Here is a 21956-nt window from a genome sequence, read left to right as displayed (position 1 = left end):
AAGCAGGTTTTTACATTAGGAAATAGAGCTTCAATATTTCCCAGTTGTGAGAAAACTTTTTTCCTTCGTAAAATGGAAGGCAAAATAGGGAGAAAAAACTTGCTTATGTGAAGTGGAACATGTCCCACTCATACGGAGAGAAAATGATTAGACTGCTACAGTTTCCTGCTATATACCAAGCACCCCATTGGCCATAATTCTCAATGCGCGCAGGATGCAATGTGCACCCCGGAAGTTAGAGCGGAAATAGTTACAATGCAGACCAGAAACGCAATAAGGATCGCGGTGTTGCGCCAGCGACTAGGAGCAAAATCCAATCAACTCGATGGTTTCTTGTCTGTCAAGATATACGAAGTCTCTATGGCCAAGCCTCCGTCACATGAAACGAGGAAATCGGGTTACAGTTAGTTTCCTACTGGCCGGGCTGCCTCACATGGTGCGCGGTTCTCTTTCTGGCTATTGGCTGCTGGGAGTTAGAACGACGCTCGCGAGCGGGGGCCGAGGACGGGATTGGCCGGCGAGCGGCCAAGTGGGCGGGGAGTCTAGTCAGCGTGCGCAGGGCGGCGGAGTGGAGCCAGCAGTTAGTTGGTTGCGTCTCCCGAGCAGCGGCGGAGCGCGGTGGCTGGATGTGGCGGGGTCTCCTGCGGGTGACGGCCAGAGCCATGTCCGGGGGCGGCGCCTTCCGTCGCCAGCGCCCGCCGAAGGACTCGCTGCGGCACCTGCGCTCGCGAGAGAAGCGCCAGGGAGCCACGGGGCCCTTCCAGCCCTCGGGGCCCAGGACCGTCTTCTTGCAAGTGGCGGCGGCCGGGACGCGGGATGCAGGAGCCGCGCTCTATGTGTTCTCCGAGTATAACCGGTTAGTGGTGTCCCGAGGCCTTGAGCCTCCCCTAAATAAAGCGCCTCCTTCCTTTCGTCCCGGTTTTTAGTTCATGGAAGAGGAGCGACGCTTCTCTTCGCCCAACGCGCTTGTTCTTTCCAGCGCAGCTTCCTCCTTAAATGACGTTTCCTTTCCTGCCGATCTCGGCCTTGTTAGTGCAGGCAGCACACCTGGCCCCTCTCCCCATCGCCCCCCCCCCATTAGGACTGGCAGGCATGGCCATGCCCAGTTGCATAGCGGTGGAGCAGGCAAGACGGCCAGGGCACATGCAGCCCTCCCCCAGGAGCGCCCCTCCAGTCTGCCGCATATGATGCGTGTCAGAGGTAGACGCACCCAGTTCACGAGGCTTTGCTGGATACAAGGTGCAATCAGGTCATCTTGACGGCTGGCCCTTTCATTAGCCTGAGTTCGGTGACAGCTCATGCTGTGGGGGAGCAGTAGTCCCCGTTTTGTTTTCTCTGAGCTCCCCCTGCTACCATGAAGCCTGTCCTGGGTCCCCTAAACCAGGGGTCAGCAACCTTTTTTAGCCGTGGGCCGGTCCACCGTCCCTCAGACCATGTGGTAGGCCGGACTATATTTTGGAGGAAAAAAATGAACGAATTCCTATGCCCTACAAATAACCCAGAGATGCATACATTCTACTCATGTAAAAACACACTGATTCCTGGACCATCTGCGGGCCAGATTGAGAAGGCGATTGGGCCGCATCTGGCCCCTGGCCGTAGGTTGCCTACCCTGCTCTAAACTGATCTGCTGCCTCATCACCATGGTTAGATTCAGCTGCCAATCAGTTGGCTACTGTATGTGAACTGGGGAGGGAGAGCTGTTTCATACTTCACCTCTGGGCTAGTCCTGGGTGTTTTAGATTTGTTGCTGCTTTCATAAATCTGAAAATTCCTTAAACTAAAATATTATATTCCAGGTATCTTTTTAATTGTGGGGAAGGAGTGCAGCGCCTTATGCAAGAACACAAGTAAGTATAATAATTGGGATTGAGGTTGGTTGCACAGGTGGTCAGAATCCTAGCAGGCAAATTATTCTAATTCTTGTCTTCGCAACAGGTTAAAAGTGGCTCGCTTAGACAATATCTTCATCACCAGAATGAACTGGGCAAATGTTGGTGGCTTGTCAGGTGAGTTCAACTAGGTAATATATTCTGTGTTTTAATTTGGCTGTTTTGAGCTCTTCAGTAGAAGGATAATGCTGATGTTATAGATGGTTAGGCTGCAAGTAGTTCTGAAAAGTAAATTAGTAACCTAGTGCTGTAGTAGAAGTAGGAAGACTTATTTGGGTTTTAAAACATTCAAGGGTCTTTTGCAGTTTTTTCATGAAAACTAGCTCTTGCTCTCTCTTCCAGGAATGATTCTTACCTTAAAAGAAACAGGGGTTCCAAAGTGTGTGCTTTCTGGGCCGCCACAGCTGGTGAGTGATGCTGTTCCTACAGTGCTTGCCTGTGAGACCCTTCATCATCCCTTATTGCCATTACAGTATTATTGGATAAACTGTTTGAACTAATGCACCCCTGCGGTCACCTGGTTGTCAGGGGTGATGGTGGGCTCAAACACATCCCACCTGAGAGCTGTGCTCTGTGACAGGGAACAACAAGGTTTGTAAAAGCCCTGAGCCTCTAATAGTGCAATTCTGTATATGTTGACTCAGAAGTAGGTTCCACTGTGTTCAGTGTGACTTTTCCCCAAATATATCTGTATAGGATTGCAGCTTTAAGCTTTTGTGGTACTGTGTGTACTGTCAGGAGGGCAAACTTGAGAACTTAAAACTTATTCCTTACTTTCAGGAAATATGGCTTCCTTCTTAACATCTGTAACTTGATCTAAGTTGATTCTAGTCTGAGTTGTTGCCATCTGCCCTTCTCCACTTGTATAAGTTACATTCCTTGAACTGCTAAAAGCTGTGTGTGCAGTGTGGGGTGCATATGGTTAAATAGGAAACATAAGAGTAATCCATGCTATTGTCTTGCTAGAAAAAACCTGTGCAATGCTGTAATTTTGACATTCTCTCTCTCTCTTCCTCTCCCCTCCCTCCCCTTCACTCCCTTCTACCCCACCCCCCTATATATTCCAGCAAAACTACTTGGAGGCAATCAAAGTATTTTCTGGTCCATTAAAAGGAATTGACATAGGTAGGTACTGCAGGTTTGTGTGCGTGCTTAAAATACATAATAGCTGCTGTCTGATTGGATGGAAGGCTTGTCTAGCTAGAGCAGAAGCCTGCTCCACATCTTTGCCGTTGTCTTTGATGCTGAATTCCCCTGCAGCAACTTCCTTCATGTTGTTGACCTCACCATCTTCTTCAGAGGCATCTAGCAAGGAGCCAGCTGAAGTCTGAGGATAGCATTTGTGTTCCATAGATTTTGATTTGTGCATATTTTATCCAACTTTTAAATAATCTTACTTATGTTCTCTTATTCGTAGAAAGAATGTGCACTAACAGTATCATCACACTGAATAGTATTTTGTCTGTTTTGTTACTAGCTGTACGGCCCCATTCTGATCCAGAATATCAGGATGAGACAATGACAGTCTATCAGGTTCCCCTAATAGGTGAGTACAGTGCCATAATTTTAACAGTAAAGGAGGAATGAACATGAGCTGAGAACAGCCTTGGGGCTCTGGTTTGGGTTATGTGGGATTTTACTTTGCACTTTTCATTTCATTCTATAACTTTCCTTTCCTGCTGCTTAATGGCTTCCATATCATATGGAGTTTTATATGATTTATTTCACTCATCTCCACACTTCCTTGCAAAGGGTAGACATGACTGAGACAGATCTACCCAGGCCACACAGAATGCTGAGGAGGTTTCAGTGTAGCACTAAGGAGATTGCTCTGACAGCACAAACATTTTTTTTTTGCCTAATGCAGTTATCTCCTCCACCCATGTGCTGTTCTGGCGGTTCTCCCAACACCCCTGAGCCAGTTCTTTTTTGAAGGGAGGAAGGTGGGGGAAGCCCCTTTGCAGTAGCAGAAGCACTGCTAAGAGGACCAGTCAGTTGAAACAGCACAATTATGTCTTAACAGGGAGTATTTGCTCCCTAATTGTAAGACTGACCCACAAAAAATGTTCTCTAGCAGTTAATTCTTTGCCTTCCTGTCCTGTAGTCTACTTTTGTCTTTTCCCTATAATATCCCCATTGAAGTGGTGTCTTGTCAAATGGGTAGTTGTGAGAATCCAGATACTTTGGGAGCATCAATGGGACTATTTCTGGATGGTAGCAGGGAACTTTGGCTGATGATACCAATTTTCCTCAGAAAGATATTCAAAGTGATACATGAAAATAGTTGAATATGTTCTTATTTCCAGTTTAAATAGTGTCCCCAGGGTAGAAGGGTGTGTGTGTGCACGCGTGCATGTGCACTTATTTAACCCCTCTCCCCATTTTATTTTCTGGAACAGGCAAAAAGCCAGAAGTTGAGCAAAGGCTACATCCAAGGCCTGAGTCACCAGCTGGTGAGGCTGAACAAAAGCGCCTGGCAGGACGGGGATCTCCCTCTGTGGAGCAGCAGTCTGTGCAGGGTGGCAGGAGTAAAGAATCCCCTGAGAAAATGGGTGAGGAAGCCTTGCTACTCATTGGTTCCAAGAATGTGTCAGGACCCACCAGTTAGATACAGATATATTGAAGGAGGGCTGCCTGGAAATTAGGAGCACTAAGTCCAGCACTAAGTTTAAGCTGCATGGTAGCAGAGGGTAAAGTAAAATAGCGTTTCTGGTATAACTAATATTAAATTAGGTTAAGGTGTTTCTCTCTGGAGTTTAATTATTTATTTGATTTTATTATTCCTGTTTTGAGCTGGAAGGATCCTTGGGGAGCTTTACACTACAACAACCTTTTTTCATTCTGAAGTCCTCCAGATGTTTTGGGCTACAAGTCCTATTATCCCTGACCATTGGCTGTAGTGGCTGGGATGATGGGAGTTGTAGTCCATAACCTGGCACCAGATTGGAGTAGAGTGGACAACATTGATGTTGTGTCTGCCCCCTCCAACAGAAATGGAAAAGCCTGGGGCAGCAACTGGGCCTTGGGTTCTCCAAGGGCAGGTATATAGCTGGGCTTTTCAGTATTGGGGACCATGTCAGCTGAATATCATGGGGTCATAAGAACATAGAACGCTGCCTAGTACTGAGTCAGACCAATGGTCCATCTACCTTGCTACTGTCTACACTTGACTGGTAGCAGCTTTCCAGGTCTTTAGATAGGGAGTCTCCCCCAGTTCTATTTGGAGATGCAGGGGACCTTCTGAACGTGGGACCTTCTGCAAGCAAAGCAGTTGCTCTACCACTGAGCTATGGCCCATTGTCAAGGCATGCTAGCTTGTTAATTTTGGCAGAGAATTTACGTGCATTATTTTAAAGTTGTGCAAACTACTTGAATCTTAAACAGAGTTTCTGTTTTTGCATTTAAGATGGTAGCTGGCGTATCGGTCAGAGGGACCCATCACTTGTCGTTGCATTTGTTTGTAAGGTAAGGCCCTGAATAATAATGTGCCTCAATGGCTATTTTACATCCGGCTTCTATGTACAGCAAGGGTAGCTAACCTTTCGTGGTACTGATGTTTGGCTAACCCTTTGAAGGCCACATGCCAGCAGTGTGGTCAAAGTATCTTAAGCACACACACTCAGACGCAAACCTGGCTGCACATAGAACACATATACAGCCCACACTTGCATGTACAGAACACTCTCGCCACTAATGCCTTCAGTCTCTTGTGCACATATGTGCAAGCGCACACACTGTCTTTACTCCCTATGCCAGCGCTAGGTAGAAAGAGAGTAATCTGTCCTCTGGTTTCGGTGTCAGATTGGGATAGAAAGCCCTCTGTTTACCACGCAAAGGTGCTTTTTCTTCCTCTGGCAGTGTGCCATCACAAGAAGCACTTATTCCCACTTCCTGAACATTAGGACCTTATTTCAAATAGGGGAAGATTTAAGGGAGGGGGCACCATAAGTGGCATTGCAGGTTCATCACCTTTGTACAGAATGATGCTTCCCAGGAACTTGGGACTTCCTGGATAAAGACTTTGTGTCACAGCTTTAACAGCTCAGAAGTGGAGAACAATTGAGGCTGAATACTAGCCTGGTGCTTTGCTATTACGAGGGGGCCTATCTGAGTAAGTGGTCATTTGCTTTTCTCACTTTTCCTGCTTATGGAAAATTAAGGAATGTTTAAGATTGCAGGCTTAAGCACGGTTCTTAATAGATATTCTTACGATTGTATTGCACCAGGATTTATTATACGTGTGCGAGACACACCCCTCCCCCCCACAACATATATTTGATTGGCTTCCTTGGAAATGTTTCACATTGACTAGGGATAATTTTGACTGTGAAATGCCTCAAAGTTGTGGTTATTAAAACACATGCAGCACAAGTCTATGCCTGCCTGCTTGGAAACAAGTCCCACTGGTCAGTGGTGTTACTCCCTAGTAAGTTTTTTTTAGGATTACAGCTTTAGGTTGCTTTCTTATGAAACTGGCTGCCTGTTGGAGGATTCAGTATTTTTTGATACACCTCACTGCAGATGTTGACTTCATTCCAAATGAGACTTTCCTCCCCTCCAGTTTCTGCCTGGGGGCATGTCAGACAAGTCTCTTTTTCTCATTCCCTTGTATTTTAATATCAATTTGTAGGTAGATGTCTTGAAGGGAGTTTTCTGATGTAACAACTTGTGACTAAATGTGCTTTGTTTAACTTCAGCTCCATCCAAAGAAAGGGAACTTCTTGGTGATGAAAGCAAAGGAGCTTGGCTTACCTGTGTAAGTACAGAAAGGCTTCTAGTGAGTTTCCCCCCACATATTAATCCCTCTGATTAAGTTGACTAACTTTTTATAATTTATTTTTAGGGGCACTGCAGCAATTGCTCCCATCATAGCAGCCGTGAAAGATGGAGAGAACATCACATTTGAAGGCAGAGAGGTATGTCTCTTAGGACAAATTCTTTCACCCGCGTGGTCTGACCCTGCTTCTTGTTATGAGTCGCTGCCTTTTGGATGTAACTGAACTTGTGTACTTGTTGTTTGGCTGAAGGGAGCACAGCCTAAAACATTCTGTCTTTTATCGCTGGTGATCTCTGATTAGCATATGAAGCTACACTGGTTATGGGTGTATTGATTTGTTCTTATAACGTCAGAAATGTCATGAAATGGCTAGAGGAGGGAAGCATTGGATCTTTTCACCATGGTGGATTCAAGTGACTGACTTTCCGAAGCCAATACTTCCTGTGAAGTATTTGCATAGATGACAAGAATTGCTTCATGCCAGTCTCTTGACTCTTTAGGTGTAGCTTTCAAATTGTCAGCTTGGGACACCAAATACATAGTCCTTGAATTTTGTGTTGTTCGTACATGTTAAATAGCGTATACTGAGATGTGTGATTGTTCCAGATCTTGGCTGAAGAAATTTGCACACCTACAGACCCAGGAGCAGTTTTCATAATAGTGGAGTGTCCTCATGAAGGTTTTATAGATGCAGTCTGTGAAAACGACACACTGCGAAGGTATGGTTAAGAATGTGCATGTCTACCTTCATATTCAGTATGTGGGGTGGAGTGCCTTCCTGTGCAGTTGGCATTTCCTGCCAACAACGTATTGGAGCTGATGTGTGACTTGCAATAGATCTAGCAAGAAGTAATTTTTGTGTGTAGGATGGAAAGATGTAGCGCACATGAACAAAATAGTGGGCAACTGGCTAGAAACCAATGCTCTGTGGGAACTGGCAATGTGGATCTGCTAGGACATCATTAGTGCTGTTCTAGATAGCCAGTGGTCCTGCCCAGATGGACTTGTAAGAGTGGAGGAGCCTAGACACACTGTTCTGAGGTGTCTGAAGGATATTTCCCTGTGAGCATCGCTCTTCTGCTCTGACACTGTGGCTGCCGATAGTAGCTCTTCAACTAAGGGCTTACTGCACTTCGCACAGATGCCTGTGGCTTCCATGGCTCCTTCTGTGTTCTGTGTTTGGTCATCTTGGAAGTGGTATGAAAGTATTCTACTGTCTGACCAGAAGTTGTTGATCCACTTTGAAGAAGCTTGTCAAAGGCTTCCACTGGGCTTGTGTCAAGTACAGTGGTACCTCGGGTTAAGAACTTAATTCGTTCTGGAGGTCCGTTCTTAACCTGAAACTATTCTTAACCTGAAGCACCACTTTAGCTAACGGGGCCCCTCACCGTCGCATGATTTCTGTTCTCATCCTGAAGCAAAGTTCTTAACCCAAGGTACTATTTCTGGGTCAGCGGAGTCTGTAACCTGAAGTGTCTGTAACCCGAGGTACCACTGTATTCACTTTGCTCTCCATGTTGCTGATCCTAGAGGAAATGTTGCAGCTGATGCTTTCTATTGGTGCCTCTTTAATTACTTGAATTTCCAGTTTTGTGTGTGCACGCTTTAAAGTTATTCTGCCTTCTGGGCTGCTACGCAGCCATCTGGCCCACCGATGTGTTTGGAGATGATTGCGTGCAGTCATGTGCATACAGTTGTCTGTAGAGTGGGATGGTAATCTCATACTGGCATTAGATCTCTCTGCTTGCATTCTGAAGTCATATATGGGAAAACAGAAGAGCAAAACAGTAACTCCCATCTTCCCAAATCACACTGGCGTGATATGGCACTAACAATGCAGCCATTCCCAGAAACCCTGTCATAAGGGCCTACGGCCAGCGGTGTTTACCTGATGATCCACCTGCTTGTCCACTGTGAGGACAGGATGCTGAACTAGAGGATCCTTTTACCTGATCCAGCAGGTCTGCTCTTTATAAGAAGTTATCATCTACCTTGGGAGCCCATCCCTCCCTCCCTGGAGCTTCACCTCCGCCCCCTGCTCCGTGAGCTCCATGTGAGTTGGTTGATCTGTCCCCACATGCTAGAACTATTGCTTTTAACTGTTCATTTTGTTTGCAGGTATCAAGAAGGAAAACAGGAGACTCCTGTGGCTTTAGTCGTTCATATAACTCCAGAACATATTCTGAAGGACAGCCGGTATAAGCAGTGGCTAGAAAGGTATGTGTGTTGGCTGGAATTATATACTGTCTGTAGGCCCTGTTCAGATGTTCCCATGGGTACTGAACATATGGGGCAGCTCCACCTCCTAGATGCTGGTGCACATGCCAGCTGCATTCCTCTCAGCTGACACATGACTGGGCTTAAATTGTGGAAGATAAGCTGCCTTCTAAGTCCAAGGGACCACTTCGCTCGTGGTTTTAAAGTCTCTACAGTATATCGGTTTTCAAGGTTCCCTGCTTAAATCTACTCCTCTTGCAAATCTTACCTGGATAAAAATTCTGTGAATTAGCTGCAACTCCTGTCTGCAAGGAAAGCCTGTCATATTCTTAGGCACTCCTTCCCCCAGTTTGCTTTTTTTCTTGCTGATGTGATTTGTGCTGCTCTTCTGTGTGTATTCAGTAACACAACTTGTAGGGAAATAAAATTTAAAAATTATCTGGGAGGCAAGATAAACAAACCCTGTCCTTGTAGCCTGAGAGACAGGCCAAGTATCCCAGCAGGGCTAAACATAGGGAAACTTGTGTTCAGACTGGGAACCCAGTAAGGAGCAAGACCTGACAAGGTGAATACGTTGTAAGTAGTGTGAACTGTGTTAGTGTGCAGAACATTGAGGGACTCTACCAAGAAGGCACAATTCTAGTCAAAACGGCCCTCCTCATTTTCAAATTCTAATAGTAACCTCAAGTTTAAACCTGCTAGAGCCGTGTGTTTGTTTTTTTCCTTATCCCACCAGATTTGGAGCCAGTACTCAGCACCTGATACTCAACGAGAATTGCCGTTCGGTGCACCAACTCCGCAGCCACAAGATTCAGACCCAGCTCAACCTTATCCACCCAGAGATCTTCCCACTGCTTACCTGCTACAATAGCAAGGTGAAGTTTCTGCTTGATTTCAGAGTGTGAAAACAAGGGGAGTGCCTTTCTTTTGCACAACTGTTTTGGTAGCACAGTTTTTTATATTTTCCTGTTTGCCCAGCAGGAAGAAGAGGCCACATTCGATGTACCTGTCACACGCGGAGAGTGCCTCCTCAAGTACCAGCTGAGGCCCAAACCAGAATGGCAGAGGTTGGTGAGCCCTTATAACTTGTCCTTGGATAGGGACATAAGGCCTTCAAAATTACTTTCAGATACAGTGGTTTACAAACTTAATCCTTTCCTGAAGTCTGTTCTTAAACCAAATCTGTTCTTAAACCGAGGCATGCTTTCCCTAATGAGGCCTCCCGCCGCCAGTGTCCTTCCACTGTTCGGCTTCTGTTCATAGACTGAGGTAAAGTTCACAAACTGGAACACTACTTCCAATTTTGCAGAGTTTGTAAACTGAATAGTTTGTAAACAGGACTGTTCATAAACCGAGATCCCACTGTAATTATTTTATGTACACTGCTTAGTTGTTTTTTTAAAATAATCCTGTGGTTTCCCCCCTTCCTTAAATATTTAAATACCAAAATAACAATCCTGCCTTTCTTCGCTTTTGTAGAAGTAGATACTATGAGAGCCATGGAGCTACTGCCTTTCCATTTCTTTTTCTGACCTATTCCAAATAAGGCCTAGTTAATTTTAATATTAAAGTCAGTAAAAAAAAAGTTTTGACACAGTGCATGACATAACACTATTGTGCAGGGAGTTACCCTGTCCTTCCCAAATCATTGACTTCTATGGGTGGAACGGTGTGTTGGTCTAATACTTTAATGTCACATATTAAACCAGAGCGGGAGTAGCCAATGTGGTGCCAGATGGTGTGGTCTCCAATTCCCATCAGCCCCAGCCAGCATGTCCAACAGAATCTGATGGGAGTTGTAGTACACAATCCATGGGTTTCCCCCTGGTGTGAGGAAGGAGGTTAGAGACAAGTGGCAGCCCCCTGTTGTCTAATGTCTATTTCTGCCCCCAGTGCTACTTGTTAACTCAGACAGTGGTTTCAGTAGCAATGGGGAATAAAGCTTTGTGAGGTAGGCTGGTTGAGACGAAGGATGCATGGAGCATTGAAGGGTGGGCAGATTGCGAAAGGCTCCTTTGGTTTAAGCTGATGCTCATCTGGTGAGTGGACTTCCAAGGGATTTGGTCCAGAGCACCTGGGGTTTGCAGGTGGAAGATAAAAATGCTTTCTTGGTGCTGGTAAATTTTACTGAACGGAAAGAGTAATTGGGATGCTTGGGAGAAGTAATTAGGTACTTTGATTGGGAAATTAATGGCTGTTATTTTTCTCTTTCCCCCTCCCCTGCTCCATTTTCTGTTTTTTTCAGGGAGGCTGTTCTTTCTTGTAATCCTGCTGAGTTTGTAGCTGAAGCCTTGGAACTCCCTCACTTCCAGGACTGTGTGCAGAAGTGCAAAGAGAGCTTACCAGCCTCATCAGGTGCATAGGTTGCCTGTGCTTGGAAAGGGCTAATGAGAGAGCTTGGGGGAGGGTGATACAACCTTCTTTTTCCTGATGTGTTTTGGAGGCTAAAGGCAGCAACGAATAAGAACTATTTAAAGACAATGTCTGAAAAGTTGGCCATTGTCTTTGAAGGGATGTTAGACATAATATTCCTACATCCTTGATTGTCTTTAATGTTTACATCCCTTGAGAACATCTGCTAGTGGGGTGCAGAGTGGACACCTCCACTTCTCACTATTTGCTATGCAGCATATCAGTTGCCACTATGTTTTTAGGGCTGTGTTTTCCAGTTGAAAGAGAAAGCTTAATGGGAAAGTTTAAAAACATATTAAAAATCACACCATTTATTCACTAGAAAGTTATTTCACTTGACCTGAAAACGGCCAGAATCCAGTCCTTCTAACACTGTTGGGGTTAAACTTCTTGTTCCTTCCGGAGGGCTGTGCTTTGTTTTCCAGGTGAAGTAGAGGTAGAAACCCAGCCAGATGGGTAGGGTATAAATAATAAAACTATTGTAAGCCGTCGCAGTACAGAAGTCTGCAGGATTCATGTTCTTTTCTATCTGTTTCTAGGAACCACTGGCTCCTACCCAGAAGTTGTTTTCTTAGGAACAGGCTCTGCAGTCCCAATGAAAATCCGAAATGTTAGTTCTACACTGATAAACCTTAGGTAGGTACAAACACGAGTGTCCTGTGGGGGCAGGTTCTCTAATAAGGAATCATTGACAAATAACATCCAGTGCCAAGTGGTGATGGCTTAAAAAAAAAGCTTTTTAACCTTGTTCCCAGCTATTGTAGCCATCAAGCAGTATCCAGCAATCACACCTATAGGCTTACCACCACATTCCTTCTCTGAAGTTAACCTCAGACTTTTCACTCAAGCGATGATGCTTTTTGAAGATGGCTCCTTAGTATGTGACGAGCAATTGCTTATTCTAAGACTTCTCTTTTATCTCCCTGCTGTAGCACAAGCTGCTTGTTGCATTTTGAGCAAACTTCACGTGTGAAACTTTTATTATATTAATTTAGAACCCTGCCCTTTCTGTGTCAAATTGAAATGCTCAAGCAGCTTCCATCACAAACCTAAAAAAAGGAGAAGCTGGAAAAACGGAACAAAGACAGACACATGAGATAGGCATAAAACTGGGCCTGGCCAAGCCAAAGGCCTGCTGAAACAAAGTCTTGAGTTGACAATGGAAAAGCCATGAGGAAGGAGTGGGCCAGATGGATGTCCGAAGGGCAGCCTAGGCACAACAATGGAGAAAGCACTTTTGTGCTTTCCTACTACAGTCATACCTCGGGTTGAATATGCTTCATGTTGAGTGCGTTCGAGTTGCGCTCCTTGGCAACCCGGAAGTAACGGAGCGCATTACTTCTGGGTTTCGCCGCTTGCGCATATGCTCAAAATGACGTCACACGCATGCACAGAAGCGGTAAAAAGTGACGTGCGCAGACATGCCATCGCTAGTTATGTTTACTTCTAGATGCAAACGGGGCTCCGGAACAGATCCCGTTCGTATCTAGAGGTACCATGTAATCGGATGGTGCCTGAACATGCAGCAACACCACCTCACTTGATACCTTTGTTCAGTGGTTCCCATGTGGTCCATGTAACCCACCCAGGGGGTCTGTGGCACTGTTCACATAAGAAGAACTACCATAGAGATATCAAAATTTTCAGAAGTAGGGGGTCCATGGCTTGGCTTCTGAAAAGCAGGGGGCATGCAGTACTTAGCTAATTGGGAACCACTGTCTTTGCCCTTATCCCTGAAGTTGTATCATGGGATGCTGTATCCTGTCAGCATCAGAAGCTTTTGCTGGCCTTTGTTTCCTTGCATGCTGGACAGATATCTCAATATCCTGATGCTAGTAAATTTGGTACAAACCTGCACTCACTCTCTTGCTAGCCCTACCCAGTCTCTGCTTCTGGATTGTGGTGAAGGAACATTTGGCCAGCTTTGCCGTCATTATGGAGATGAAATTGACCGAATCCTGTGTAACATTGCAGCTGTGTTTGTGTCTCATATACATGCTGACCATCATACAGTGAGTATTGTATAGGGATGGGCACTATAGCATTCTTTCCCCCCACTATATGTTAATGTCCTCAGGGGAAGTGTGTAGTTTTTACCCTATGTCCTCCTCTGCGCCTTCATTTTTTCTATCAACCTTTAAAAAAGGTGGCTTGGTGTAGCTAATTCTTTCTTGGTGACAAGCCATTATGAAGTTACGATGATACTGTGTGGCTGAGCAGCTAACCCAGTTTGTTGGCATCTTTGAAATGCTACAGGGACCTTTTTTCTTTCCATAAAATAAATGTTTGAAAGCCAATCCTTGTCTTGAGGTGTAGTAAGTTAGAACAATTTACAGTAGTAAGTGCACTTCAATTATTATTAGTATTAATTTATATTGTTAAAAAACTTACCTGATATTTAACATTGGGCAAAGCTACTTTGTCTTTCCTGTGCACAGTCTCCAGATATTTGGAAGTACATTACACTGCAACATTCCTTTTATTTTTCAAGCAGTAGTCCCCCCCCCCCCTTTAAAGCAAATAGAGTGGCGTAGTACAGTCATACCTCTAGTTGCGTTAGGTTCATGTTGCGGATTTTCGGGTTGCGTACGCGGCAAACCCGTAAGTGTATACTTCTGGGTTTCACCGCATGTGCAGAAGCGCTCTTTGTGCATGCACAGGAGCGCTCTATTGCGTTATGCGCAGAAGCTGCGCTCTACTTACGGCCTTTTTGGGGTGCAAATAGCACCCCGGAACGGATTGCGTCTGTAAGTAGAGTTACCACTGTACTTCATTTCAGGGTTTTTTTAGGGTTGCTTATGGACAAGTGTACAGCCAGATGTCTTACTTACAATGGGCCTCTCTCCTCTCTCCTAGGGCTTATTGAATATATTGTTGCAGAGACACCGGGCGTTTGTAAGTATGTCAGCCTTAAAGCTAGAGCTCAACTTTGTGAGGGTGGCAGCACTGACACATTAACAGAGTCAGTCCTTGCCTTGTATCTGATCTGATGCATGCTTCCTATTTACTTAGCCTTGCAACATCTCCAACCTTTGCTTCTCTCTTACCTCAGATGACCCTGGGTCAGCCCTCCAGCCCACTGTTGCTGATTGCACCCACATTGATCATGACATGGCTGCACCAGTACCATGACCATTGCCAAAAAATCTTGGGGCACATCAAGTGAGTAGATACACCAGGTGTCTTGCTTTGCTACGGAACACTGCAGGGCCCTCAGATGCACTGCATCTATTTTCAGATGCAGCTGCTGCCATGTGCAGCTGCAGAAATGTGTTTTTTGTTTTGCTTTTTTTGCTGTCCTCTGCTATGTCTCACTGTCCTGCCTCTAAAGGAGTCTGTTTTTAAGGTTTCTTAAAGTGGGAAATGTTTTTAGATAGAGGTCAAGTTTGGGTTGAAGTATCTAATTTCATCCAAACCTTCAAGACCGTCATAGTTGCTAGTTTAATAGCAAATGCTTGTGTCCATTTTGAAGGATCTATTGCTGGTCCAGATTGTCTAGCAATTCATGCTCACTTATAGGCTAAGATGTATTTACTTCATGTTAATGCATGCTTCCCATCTTTTCTTACCCATGAAGGTGAAAATGATGAACTCTTTGCAGGCTTATTGAGACGGGATTTCCTTGGTATTTCTGCCCCACTAACAAGTGGCCTTAAAGCTTGGATTTTTTTTTTTGAGTCTTATCACTTGCTCTGTTTCTCTCTTGTATCGGCCAATAAGAACCATATATTACATATTCCAGAGATCACAGAGTTTGCAGTGCATCACAGGGTGATTTTTGTCTGTAGCACAGGAGTGGAGAAGGCCTAAAGTAATGCCTATCTGTCAATCAGATAATTGTGCACACTGTTGATCCCTGAAGAAAGCCAGATTGAACCCCCCCTGTCCCTGACCATCATCTGATTTCAGTCATCACCACCTTCACAAAATCTGGGAGCAAGTAGCAAATAGGGGATTATGAAGGCAGATGGGGAAGTGTACTATTTCAGGAGGTTAATTGCTGCCCCTTGACTGCACTAGGTGGTACTGCTGTTCTTATTCCTTTGATAATTGTGGGGTGGATGGAAAAATCTTGGCATAATCATATTGTGTCTTTCACCCCCCTTGCAGCTTGATTCCTGCACGGTTCTTAATAGAAGATTGTGATGTATTTAAACCTAAAGCAAAGGCTTTCATTAGCTTGCTTATGGAGATATACGACTTTGCAAAGGTAAGGCAGGTTTGAGGTGGGATGGGGGTAGAAAGGAAGCCCCTGTGGGAGTGTAGAGACCGCAAGAGTTAAATTGTTTAGCTAAATTGTCTTCGCTTAGAAACAGCCAGCTTGAAAGAAACAAGGCCACAATTTATGTGATTGAATAGGGACTAAAGATAAGACAGCCTGGGGAATGCAACAAATAATGCTGTAGAAGCTTCAAAGAGAATTGCAGATTAAGCACTACTGAATAGCTGATGCTGTAAAATTAGGGTAGCAACAAAGTGGACAAATTGCACGTGTCAAAAGGTGTCAGCTGCTAATTGGTTTGTGTTGCTAAATGATGCTTTACAGCTGTGTTAAACTAACATAATGAAGGGGTGGGTTTGATGATTTTTACATCGTATCTATGCTTGTATTGCATTTGAATCCTTGTAGTGACTTCCACATTGGGGCTGCTACTTTGTACATACAAGTAAATGTGATTGATTACTTTACCTTGTCTTATTGACCTCCAGTGAGGGAACCAAGCTCTTTCCCCTACAGGAGAATCCCAGTGACCAGGATGTTGTGCTTTTCAGTTTCAGACATGTGAGGTCCGGCACTGTAAGAATGCCTTTGCTTGTTCCATGGTTCACAAATCTGGGTGGAAAATAGTATATTCTGGTGACACTATGCCATGTGATGCTTTAGTCGAAATGGGTAAGTGGTTTTTGTTTTGTTTTTTGGTCAATGGTCCTAGATTATCTGATAATTGTTGGGAATGCTGTGTGGAAAGCCAAGTGTCTCTTTGTTTAATTATTTTCCTTCTCCCCCTTCCCCCTAAAATGTGACAAATCATTTTTACAGGGAAAAATGCTTCTCTGTTGATACATGAAGCTACACTGGAAGATGGGTTAGAAGAGGAAGCTATAGAGAAGACGCACAGGTAAATTATGAAAGGGGGAGTGGTATTGGCATTTTCTTAGAGTGGCATAAATGAAATGAAAAGGCGTACTTTCTTGAATCGAAGTAGTAATGGGAAATGTGTAGAGGTACCTTGTGTTCCTCTAGTAGTTGTGTAAGATTGGTGCAGATACCAACTAGCTGTTTCTGCCTTCGGCACTTCTGTGGGTCAGGCTTTATTTAGGTCTGGACCTATCTTGTTTTTATCTTAAATGTTTTAAAAAGGGTGAATGATAGGGTTATGTGCTTTGAAATAATATAGCTTTCTACTGGGAAAGTAAACAATTGCAGTGAAAAGTTACAGCCTTTCCCAATTTCTAGCAGAATTAGCTTTGGCATTTTGGCAGGATGTCCAAAGATTTAAGCCAAACAATATGAAATGACAGTCTGTTCCAGAGCATAATTCAGGAGGGAAGCTATGGACTACTAAGACCCAAACTCATTTCATTTCATGTTGACATGGGTGTTTCTGCTTGCTTGTTATATATAATAGCAACTGAAATAATTAAACTGCATAGGAAGCTTTGGCTCATAAAATATTGTTCCTGCAGTGTTATAATATGTTTTCCACTCCTCCTAGTATTTTCTTTTATGCTGGGTATTGGCTATTATGATACCTGAGGGAAGCCTTTTGCAATTCATATTGTACAGTCCTTTGTTTTACTGTTCTTCCTTTCTATAGTACTACCTCCCAAGCAATTGGAGTTGGGATGAAGATGAATGCAGACTTCATCATGCTCAATCACTTCAGCCAGCGCTATGCCAAAATCCCTCTCTTCAGTGAGGATTTCAGTGAGAAAGTTGGAATTGCATTTGATCACATGCAGGTGAGTGAAGAACTTGAGCTTTGAGGTACAGTGGTACCCCGATTTACATACGCTTCAGGTTACATACGCTTCAGGTTACAGACTCCACTAACCCAGAAATAGTGCTTCAGGTTAAGAACTTTGCTTCAGGATGAGAACAGAAATCGTGCTCCGGCGGCACGGCTGCAGCAGGAGGCCCCATTAGCTAAAGTAGTGCTTCAGATTAAGAACAGTTTCAGGTTAAGTACGGACCTCCGGAACGAATTAAGTACTTAACCCGAGGTACCACTGTATAAGAGAGCTCCATGTTTTCAGGTAATTTGAGAGAAGTTTCTCTCTCCCTTGAAAATGTTTACTAAATCAGGCTTTTAGCATCTGCAAAGAGGGCAGACCATACAGAACAAGAGCAAGTGGGATCAGAGATGCTTGTTTCACCTTCCTTTATCAAACCCACATTGGGCTGGCTCCTAGCATTCCCCAGTCATATGTCAGCTTTTGTTGGGTGGTTTTTGCTGGGGATCCCAACTTATTTATATTAGAAAAGTATGTTGGGGCTCCAGAGACTGCAGTAGTCCAGCACTGTGGCAGTGCTGGCTTGCATTGAACCTTCTTTTTGTGTGCCCTACACAGGTCAAACGGGACGCAGGTGGTGCTGTGGGTTAAACCACAGAGCCTAGGACTTGCCGATCAGAAGGTCGGCGGTTCGAACCCCCGCGACGGGGTGAGCTCCCGTTGCTCGGTCCCAGCTCCTGCCAACCTAGCAGTTCAAAAGCACGTCAAAGTGCAAGTAGATAAATAGGTACCGCTCCAGCGGGAAGGTAAATGGCGTTTCCGTGCACTGCTCTGGTTCGCCAGAAGCGGCTTAGTCATGCTGGCCACATGACCCGGAAGCTGTACGCCGGCTCCCTCGGCCAATAAAGCGAGATGAGCGCCGCAACCCCAGAGTCGGTCACGACTGGTCAGGGGGTCACCTTTACCTTTACACAGGTCAAGGGGAGTTGAAGGTTGGGAAAAGGAACTCATTTTTGTCCACAACCAAGAGAATGCTATGCACATACCTCCTCTAGTACAGTAGTTTATAGCAGCGACAGAAAATCTGTAGCCCACCAGATGTTTGTTGGACTCCCAGTTCCCATCTGCCCCAGCCAGCATGGCCAATAATCCAGGATGATGGGAGTTGTAGTCCAACAACAGCTGGAGGGCCGCAGGTTAGCTATTCCTGGTTTATTATTGGCTGGGAGATACAGTACTTCACAATTCCTGCTGCTCTAATATTTCCCTTCATCACCAGGTGCGTTTTGGCGATTTTGCTGCTATTCCAAAACTGATCCTGCCGCTGAAAGCCTTGTTCGCAGATGAGATTGGGGAGATGGAAGAGCGGAGGGAGAAGCGGGAGCTGCGTCTTCTCCAAGAGGCAATTAAAGCTTCCGAGGCCCGGACTGTTGTTGAGAACAAGGCACCAGCCAAAATGAAATTGGAACACACTGAGGATTCTCACGGAGCGCCAAACAAAAAGCTAAAAACTCTCAGCTGAGCACAGCAGCAGACAGCTGCCTTTGTGCCTTTCTGACAGGGAGAGTGACCTATGCATGACATGTGGTATACACAGCACAGAAGATTCTGGAAGGCAGCTGCACACTTGAGCTTAGCCAAACTTGGTTGGCCTCTGGTAAATTACCAGTGCTGCTTCTACAGGTGCAATTCCTGCTGGACACATGACTAGCACAGCTGGCAAAATATGCTTCCTGGCTACAGTGTGCAGATCTAGTCTAATGGCTTGTCTGATTGTTTGCTAGAAATATTTTATTTTTCCTTTTTTATAAACGTTGAGGCAGATAGCAGCAAATGACGGGGCTCCTAACTTGTGGTCCATGGAGCTTCATTCAGGTAATCTGTGGTGCGTCTCTAAAAATGCAGTAAAAAACATGCATCGTCTTGCACAGTGCGTTACAATTGCTACAACAGGCAGAAAAATCACTATGTAGTCCACCAAGACCCTCAGCAATTTTCAGGTTGTCTGTGGAAGCAGGGGAGTTTGGCAACCACTGATTTAGACAAAGGGAAATCAGAATATTTTACCAAATGGGGATAGGACCTCTAGAATAAGGGGTGATTCTCTTTATTTTGCGACTTCCTAAATATTTATCATTTTTAGTGGGGAAATACCTTACTGTGGAAGAGGATGTGATGTGTTGTAGCTATGCATGCTTGCAGCAAAATACCTAGGTTACATCTTGCACAACTCACCACCACTTTGGTATTTGAAGCATTGATGCTGTAGGTCATTCTTCCTTGTATTTTTTTAAATTAAGGGAACCAGTAAATCATATTTACTAATTACGTGTGTGTGTGTGTGTGTGTGTGTGTGTGCGTGCGCACATGTGCATGTTGTCCTGGACGACAAGGTTTTGGAAGCAGAACTATTGTAACTTACAAACTTGCCTTTTTGATTCATTTTGGAGTAAACATGTCAGAGGAAAAGCTCTGGTGGGTTAGACCAAAAGCCCATATTGCCCAGCATCCAAATCCACATATGACATAAGAGCAATAGCAATCTCGACGTTCACCTGTAACTGGTATGTAGAGACATGCTGGTTCTGATTCTGGAAATAGCAACTATTTGTAGGCTTATCTGCCATGAATTTGTCTAATTCCCTTTACAAATCTGTTGGTGGTCAGCACCACATCTTGCAGGTGCAACGGCCTCAGTTTAACTGCATTGTGTGAAGAATTGCTTCCTTCTGTCTGTCCTGAATCTCCCACCGTGCAGCTTCAGTGGATGATTCCTGGTTCTAGGATTATTAGGGAGAAACATATTTCTGTCCACTCTTCCACACTGTGCATAATTTTGTACCCTTTACCATGTCCTCCCTTACTTTACCTCCCCAGCCCTCCAACCTTCCCTCACGGGACAGATCACTGGTTGCTCTTGCCCTTTACTGCATTTTTCCAATCTGAACAATATTCCTCCTTTTTTTAAGCATTAAATTGTTACTAAAGGTGCTTGAGCAAAATACAGTAACAAGCTACAACATGCTATCCACATCATAATGCAGGCACCCCCCAAACTTGGCCCTCCAGATGTTTTGGGACTACAATTCCCATCATCCCTGATCACTGGTTCTGTTAGCTAGGGATGATGGGAGTTGTAGTCCCAAAACATCTGGAGGGCCAAGTTTGGGGGTGTCTGTCATAATGGGTACAATACATGGGTGACATAGCAAAAGCAATAAAAGGAAAACGTGAATTGAGATACCGGCACAAAGAGCATACACAGTAAGCGGATGCTTTTGTTAGCAGGTAGCATCTTTAACTTATTATTATTATTATTATTATTATTATTATTAGTAGTAGTAGTAGTAGTAGTATTATTATTTTATTTGTACCCTGACTGGCTTTCCCCAGCCACTCTGGGTGACTTCCAACATCATATATATATAAACATAATAAAACATTTAAAACATACAGGGCTGCCTTCAGACACCTTCTAAAGGTTGTGTAGTTATTTGTTACTCTACCAATCCTGCTCATATCAGTCAGAATTTCTATTTGAGCAGTATCCCACATTTTGCACTACCAACCCAGCAGAGAAGGAAGTGTTCTTGCTACTTCTAGTCTGCCTGCTAAGAGAATAAAATCAAAAATTTATGAACAAGATTGCTCAATGTCTCAGGCCAAATTGAGCTAAAGAACAAATTTGAAATTCATGAAACTATATGAGAGGATCATAACCAAGCTGGGCTTTTATTTGCTCCTTTGTCAACAGGACTCCCATCATTTAAAAGGTCTTTTCAGCTGATAAAGAACCTTTGCTGCCCAAGTTTTAAAATATACCATTATTGTCTTGAAAGGAAGAGTAACAAAAGTGGCAGTAGCAGTGATTGAGAAGATATCCAGTGTGAAGACCATTTCCCCCGTTTTTGATGGTTGCATAAAATGGTTTGGGAAGAGTTTTCCGTTTCACTGGTGCTATTTTCAAGAAAGGGAGAGCTCTGTAATACTCCCAATCTGTTCCAATTTCCATGGAGCGACAGTAAATTTCATGGTCCCCTCTCATCATGTGAATCATTTTGTTAAACTGGCAGGCATGGTAATAGCACTGGAAGTTGGGAAACCCTAAACCTCCAACCCATTGAACCTGTATACCTTTTGCCCTCATTGGTGAAATCATCCAACATCTTTTGCCATTTAACAAGGATATTTCCATCAAGCCAAGTTGGTAGAACTTGAATAAGTATGTGACGCTAAGTTTTCCCCACTGGTCCATATCTTCCTGTAGCCATAATAGTGGGTTATAGCTGATGTCCTTTAGGCTGTTCAAATGTCAGTTGGGTGTTATAATTACTTTTTTTTGAGAGAGAGAGAGGAAGGAAGGAAGGTGAAATAGGGTTCATAACACACATACACGCAGTTCCCTTTCTAAAAAAGAGAAAGACTTGTTGCTTTCAGTAGACTTCATGGTTTTAATTCTCAAAATTATCGCTTGCGAGTGGTGTATATTACTTAATAGCAGGCCTTTGGAAAGGAAGCGAGAAGGCGGAGCAAGCCTTTGGTGCCTGTTCTTAAAATGCACTCAAAATTAAACGGCTAAAACGCAGCCTCGCATGGGCTGCGGACGCTTCGGAACCGAGTCCAGGGGGCTCAAATGCCTAAATCCGTCGCCAGCTGCAACCCATTCCCGCTTTCCCTCGCGTCGCCGTGTTTTTATCAGAAGT

The 21956-nt window shown here is 44.4% G+C and overlaps 1 protein-coding gene across 1 annotated transcript; it reads left to right on the top strand.

The window, feature by feature from the left end:
• Positions 1-418: 418 nt before the first annotated feature.
• ELAC2 (elaC ribonuclease Z 2) lies at positions 419-19581 on the top strand. Its single transcript, XM_083725819.1, is given in 25 exon segments — positions 419-564; positions 566-856; positions 1800-1850; positions 1939-2009; positions 2235-2299; positions 2960-3017; positions 3370-3438; positions 4292-4444; positions 5299-5357; positions 6590-6648; positions 6736-6808; positions 7276-7388; positions 8788-8886; positions 9623-9761; positions 9865-9953; positions 11132-11241; positions 11838-11934; positions 13172-13310; positions 14155-14193; positions 14351-14460; positions 15409-15508; positions 16072-16192; positions 16340-16418; positions 17118-17262; positions 18533-19581. Coding segments are annotated over 25 exon segments (2703 nt in total). The 5' UTR covers positions 419-433; the 3' UTR covers positions 18776-19581.
• Positions 19582-21956: the final 2375 nt, after the last annotated feature.

The sequence above is a fragment of the Podarcis gaigeae genome, assembly GCF_964106915.1.
Source record: "Podarcis gaigeae genome assembly, chromosome: 2".
Lineage (NCBI taxonomy): Eukaryota > Metazoa > Chordata > Lepidosauria > Squamata > Lacertidae > Podarcis > Podarcis gaigeae.
This window is presented reverse-complemented; position numbering and strand designations above follow the sequence as displayed.